Genomic DNA, 7,005 nt, shown 5'->3' on the forward strand with positions numbered 1-7,005 from the left:
CTGTGAGAAATAACCTTAACTTGTTTCATCTACCCAATCTACAGTATACTGTTAGAACTGCCCAAACTCACCACAACAACCACTTTAGTATTCCATCTATTTAGTATTCCATCTATTTCCCCATTATTACATACTACAAATTCTGTCTCTCACGGGCAGAAAGGATGGCATAGATAGAATGTCCTATAATTACTATTTTTTTCTGTCATGTCACACACACAATAGTATTAGATAGACAAAACTAAACATGATTCCCTCAACAGAGTTACTGAGAAGAGTTAAAATACTTTTTGCATATGTTTTTGTGTTGTCCACTCGGTTTTTTATAGTTGTACTATATCTACGTTATTAGAACATATAGCCATTACATACTATACTCTGCCCTTTTTATTCCTTATATAGTCTTAGTTTCACAAATAACTATAATTGTAATGCTCATTATCTGATGATGTTATCTAAAGATCGCACACTAATAAAAGTCTCAGGAGGAGCTCATGGGCGCAATATTCCCTGAGTCCTCACACATTAATAGCAGTTTGTCTTTACCCTTATACCTGTAAGTCATTACTTTTTCATGCATTAAATTATTGGCTCACATTTTTCTCCCTTGGGTAACTTACATATGTACCTTCAATTCATTCTGGTCTTAAACCGTTTTCATAAAGTCTGAGGATAAAATACTTTCTTTGAATTATAAGTTGAATGCTATCTTTTCCTAGATGCACAAATGATTTTATAAAATATCTCTTTAATATCCAGTAATTTCACTAGCATATTTCTTGGTAACAGCTTTTCTGGTTCAATATTTTCAGGTACACGTGGCAATCCTTCAGTATGTAGTTTCTATTCTATTCTGAAAGCTCTCTTGAATTATATTTTTAGTACTAATTCTATTGCTTTTGTTTCCTTTTTCAAAAAAACCCATTATTCATATGTTGGTTCTTACTTTCCACAATTGAATATTTATCGCATTTTCTTTTGTTCTTCTTCGTTTCCTTTTTCTCTTCCTCCTCCCTCCTTCCTCTTTCTCCTCCTCTTCTTTCTTCTTTCATTCTAATTATTTTAGACAGGATATTGAGGTAAAAATTAACATTCCACAAATTTAGTATTTTATAATAAAGTACAATAGGGGTATAATTTATATTCAGTAAAATTCATCTTTCTTAAATGTATTATATATACGTGTGTATATATATAAAATATTATATAAAGTGTATATATATTATATATATAAAGTATATATAAAATATTATATATATAAAGTATATATAAAATATTATATATATAAAGTATATATAAAATATTATATATATAAAGTATATATAAAATATTATATATAAAGTATACATATAAAATATATATATAAAGTATACATATAAAATATATAAAGTATACATATAAAATATATATAAAGTATACATATAAAATATATATAAAGTATACATATAAAATATATATAAAGTATACATATAAAATATTATAAAGTATACATATAAAATATTATATATAAAGTATACATATAAAATATTATATATAAAGTATACATATAAAATATTATATATAAAGTATACATATAAAATATTGTATATAAAGTATACATATAAAATATTATATATAAAGTATACATATAAAATGTTGTATATATAAAGTGTATATATATATATAATATAAATCTACATGACGAAGTAACCAGCAGCACAATCAAACTAGAGAACATTTTTAACATCTCACATAGTCTTTTCAGATTCCTATTTTTTTTTTTTTTTTTTTTTTGAGGAATTAACAGTCTTTATTGGGCTCAGACCAGGAGTCCGTGGGTCTTGAGGACCTCTGTGTATTTGTCAATTTTCTTCTCCACGTTCTTCTCGGCCTGTTTCCGTAGCCTCATGAGCTGTTTCTTCTTCCAGTAGTGGATCTTGGCTTTCTCTTTCCTCTTCTCCTCCAGGGTGGCTGTCACTGCCTGGTACTTCCAGCCAACCTCGTGAGCCAGGCGCCCCAGATAGGCAAACTTTCTTGTAGGCTTCAGACGCACGACCTTGAGGGCAGCAGGAACCACCATCCGCTTTTTCTTGTCGTAGGGCGGTGGGATGCCGTCAAACACCTTGAGACGGTCCAAAGCGGCCTGGCCTCGCTTGGTCTTGTGGGGCAGCATACCTCGCACCGTCCGCCAGAAGATGCGGCTGGGGGCCCGGAAGTGGTAGGGACCTCGGAAAGGGTTGGTGTTCATCCGCTTGCGGAGGAAAGCCAGGTACTTCAACTTGTTTCTGTAGAAATTGCCAGAAATGTTGATGCCTTCGCAGCGTACGACCACCACCTTCCGGCCCAGCGGTACCTGTTTAGCCACGATGGCCGCCAGGCGGCCCAGGAGATGGCCTCTACCATCAAGCACCAGGACCTGCACCTCCGCCATCTTCGGCAGCCGCTTGGGAAAGCTTCAGGTTCCTATTTAGTCAACCATCTTCTGCTACCCTTGCTCCTGCTGACAACCACTGATATGATTTTTTTACTCGATATTTTTTTACTCTTGTAGAAGTTATATAAATGGAATGATACATTATGTAGCCTTTTATGCCTGGCATTCTTCGCTTAGCATAATGCACTTTATAAACCTATGTTTTCTTTAATTTTCAATGAATTCATTTATTCAGTGAATATTTACTGAGCATCTACTATGTACTAGGTATGTAGCACACTTACCAGGTTCTAGGCTTTAGGAATACAAGAGTAAACAAAGCAGACAAAAAATACCTATCTTCATGGAGAGAGAAGATGTAGGAATGGGCAACAAATAATTATTATAAGTTTGTTAGAAGGTAATAAATGAAAAAATAGAGAAAAAACTAGTTAGCATTTGTGGGGTGGGATGTGCAATTTTAAATGAGATGGTCAAATTAGGTCAAATTGAGAAACTGAACTTAGAGGAAAGATTGAAGAGAAGAAGAAATAAACCATAACTGTATGGGTAGCTTATTCTCTGCTACCATTTATATTTTGCGGCTATTGTGAATGGTTGATTTTCTTATATTTTCTAATTCTTTGTTAATAGTATAGAAAGGTGCAATTGATTTTTGCATTTATCTTTGTCTTATATTTGCTTTGTTTTGATTTTTTTAATGTACACAACCAGCTTATGCAAACCAAAATTGTTTTTTAATCATTCCAATCCTCACATATTTATTTCTTTTTTTAAAAAAACTTTTATTTTAGGTTCAGTGGTAGCTAAAATAAATTAATACATGTGTTAATTTATTAACAAATTAATTAATTTATATAGATAAACTCATGTCACAGGGTTTTGTTGTACAGATTATTTTGTCACGCAGGCACTAAATCAAGTACCCAATAGTTATTTTTTCTGATCCTCTCCTCCTATCACCCTCCACCCTCAAATAGGCCCACTGTTTGTTGTTTCTCATTCTGCATCCATGAGTTCTCATCATTTAGTTTTCACTTATAAGTGAGAGCACGCAGTATTTGGTTTTCTGTTCTTGCATTAGTTTGCTAAGGATAATAGTCCTCCAGCTCCATTTATGTTCCAGCAAAAGACATGCCTTCATTCATTTTTATGGCTGCATAGTATTCCAAGATACTTATGTACCACATTTTCTTTATCCATTCTGTCACTGATGGGCATTTAGGTTGATTCCATGTCTTTGCTACTGTGAATAGTGCTGCAGTGGATATTCATATGCATGTGTCTTTATGGTAGAAAGAGTTATATTCTTTTGGGCACATACACAGTAATGGAATTGCAGTTCTATGGGTAGTTCCGTTTTTAGCTCTTTGAAGAATCACCACACTGCTTTCCATGATGGTTGAACTAATTTAAAATCTCACCAACAGCGTATAAGCATTCCCTTTTCTCTGAAACCTAGGTTGCCTTCCAGTGTTTTTGTAGTTTTGGGGGGAAAGCCCACACTCTTAATGTATCAATAGTTTGTTCCATTTCATTGCTGAGTAGTATTCCACTGTATGAATGTACCACAATTTGCTTATTCATTCACCAGTTATAGGAACTCTGGATATTTACCAATTTTTGTATATTATGAACAAAGCTGCTAAAAACATTTATATAGAGTTCTTTGTGTGAACATTTGTTTTTATTTATCTTGTATAAATAGAAGTAGGCTCACTACGTTATATTGCAAGCATATATCCAACTTTATCAGAAGCTGCAAATCATTTTATAAAGTTACCATACCATTTCACATTCTCACCAGCTATGTATAAGTATTTCCTATTACTTTACATACTTGCCTGAACTTGAAGTTGTCAGTTTTACTTTAAAATGTATTCATTCTAATAGGATGGATAATTTTTATATTCAGGTATTGAATAGCGATTCTAATTTATATTTCCCTAATGACAATATTGTTAATTATATTTTCTATATGTTTATTTGCCATCTGTACTGTTCTTTTTGAAGTAATTGTTCAGATAGTTTTGTCTTTTCAGTTGGAATGCTTGTTGTCTTATTAATATGCTGTAAGCATTTGTTTTAATTCTGAATACGAGTCCTGTGTCAGATATGTGTTTTAAAAATATTTTCCCTCAGCTGACAGATTCATTTCATTTTTATACAGTGTCTTACAAAGACCAGATGTTTTAATTTTGATTATGTCCAATTTATCAATTAAAATATTGTCTCTCATATAAAAGTCTTTGCTTAAACCCGTAAACATGGTCGATACTTTCATTTTATTAAGTATTCATTAAGCTTTCATCAGAGTTTTTGTAGTTTGCATTGTGTAAATTCTGCCAATATTTATCCTTAAGTATTTTATTTTATAAATGGTTGTTTTAGTTTTAATTTCTGATTGCTATTAGCTATTGTATAGAAATGCAATTGTTTGGTCTAGTATCTTGTGCTCAACTCAGATAATTAACTTCAGTGAAATTTTTGTAGATTTTTAAGGATATTTGCACACAGAGGATCAGGTTGTCTGTAAATAAAATATTTTTACTTCTCTCTTTCTTTCTCATATCCATGTCTTTCCTTCCTTTTTCTTCACACTTTCTTTATTGTACTGTATAGAATCTCAGTACAACAACAATGCTGAATAGGATTGGTCAGACATCCTTCTCTTCTTCAGTATCTTTGGGGAAAATATTCAGTGTTTCATCATTAAATGTGTTACCTGTTGCTGTTGTGTAGATGTGCCTCATCACCTTGAGGAAGCTCTCCTCTATTGTTTGTTTGTTGAAAATGATGATCACAAAGGATGGTCAATTTTTCTCAAATCTTTTCTCTGTATCTGTTGAGATAATCACATGAGTGTTTTTTTCATGTATTGATATAATGAAGTGTATTGGTATAATGAAGTGCATCTTTTATATATGGATATAAGGAAATGCATCTCTCTATGTTCAAATGTTGAAATCAACTTTTTTATTATATTATTTTTTATTATATGAAGCTCAATTGTTCATGATGTATTTATCTATATATTACATTTAAATGTTTGCTAATAGTTTAAGTATTTTATATATTCTTTCATAAAGTTCCTTCATCTGCAGTTTTCTTTTAATGAGGTGAATGCAAGTGATGACAACAGAGTGTCTTCTTAATGGTGCTTGCATGAGGCCAAGGCCATGAAATGTGCAACATTCTCCAGCTACAAGTGTTTTCAGGAGAATTTCAGGCTTAGTTTAACTTGAAAGACAGGAGAAAAGTGGTGACATAACAGTCATACCAATGTAAACACACAAAGATGGGAACAACAGCTTTTAATACCATAATCAGAAATAGAATGAAATACTCTTATGTACATAGAGAGCTAAGTTTTCTCTACCGCACTCAGATAGCACAGATTCACAGAATATTTCCAGATGCATTGCAAAGCAAGTACCTTTTAAGAAGATCAAGTACTTAAAGATGATAGGACTTTTACTTTGGATTATTTATATCATATTTAATTACTTGTATTTTGAAACTGTGCTATTCATTTAAAACTTCTGTTTTTGCTATGTGTGTGTGTGTGTCTGTGTGTGTGTTTAATTTGTAATGCACTGTCAACAGATTTTTGTTTCAATAAACTCTTTGTGGTATACCAGTCTCTCTCTCTCTCTCTTTTTTAAGTGATTTCAACTTTTAGATTCAAGGGGTACATGTGTAGGTTTATTGCATGAGTAAATTGAGTGATGCTGAGGCTTGGGGTACAAATGATCCTGTCACTCAGGTAATGAGCATAATATCCAATAGGAAGTTTCTAACCCTTCCTTCACTACCTCTCTGTCCTCTGTAGTAGTTCCCAGTGTCTATCTTTATGTCCACATGTACCCAGTGCTTAGCTCCCACTTATACATGAGAATATGTGGTATTTGGTTTTTTGTTCCTGCCCTAATTCTCTCTTAATTCACTGAGGATAATGGTCCCCAGCTGCATCCATGTTGCTGCAAAGACATGATTCTGTTCTTTTTTATGACTGCGTAATATTCCATGATGTATGTGTATTACATTGTCTTTATCCAATCCACCATTGATTAATATGTAGGTTAATTCCATGCAAATTAATTCAGCCACTGTGAAAAAAAGTTTGGAGATTTCTCAAATAACTTAAAACAAAACTACCCTTCAACCCAGCAATCCCATTACTGGGTATATACCCAATGGAAAATAAATCATTCTACCATAAATACATGTGCAATTGTATATTCATCACAGCACTATTCACAATGACAAGTTACACCAGTCTTAACATAAGTTACACTTCCTTAAAAATGCCTTTACCATCTAGTTTAAATTACCTCTTTCCCAATCACTGTCTATTACATCATTCTGTTTTAGTGTATTCACTGAACTTATCAATTCTGATATTATATCGTTCAATTTTCTTTATGTACTATCTTTTCTCCTGAGATAAATTGTGAGTGTGTGTATGTACACGTGAATATTTATGTGTGTCAAGTGGATGAGATATAGAATGGCAGAGTGAATTACTTTTATTTCATATACAGAAAAATGTAAGATAATAACTGAAATGTTGTTACCAGTGAAATGTTGTA

The 7,005-nt window shown here is 32.5% G+C and overlaps 1 protein-coding gene across 1 annotated transcript; it reads right to left on the reverse strand.

Moving 5' to 3' along the window:
• Positions 1 to 1,741: 1,741 nt before the first annotated feature.
• On the reverse strand, positions 1,742 to 6,047 carry LOC129136833 (large ribosomal subunit protein uL13-like). Its single transcript, XM_054665340.2, has one exon. It carries the CDS (start codon positions 2,408 to 2,410, stop codon positions 1,799 to 1,801), a length of 612 nt encoding a protein of 203 aa, XP_054521315.1. The 5' UTR covers positions 2,411 to 6,047; the 3' UTR covers positions 1,742 to 1,798.
• Positions 6,048 to 7,005: the final 958 nt, after the last annotated feature.

The sequence above is a fragment of the Pan troglodytes genome, chromosome 14, assembly GCF_028858775.2.
Source record: "Pan troglodytes isolate AG18354 chromosome 14, NHGRI_mPanTro3-v2.0_pri, whole genome shotgun sequence".
Classification (NCBI taxonomy): Eukaryota; Metazoa; Chordata; class Mammalia; order Primates; family Hominidae; genus Pan; species Pan troglodytes.

What these genes read in the sequence shown, in the direction of transcription:
- LOC129136833 (XM_054665340.2), bottom strand. Translation starts at nt 2,410, where the DNA reads ATGGCGGAGGTGCAGGTCCTGGTGCTTGATGGTAGAGGCCATCTCCTG.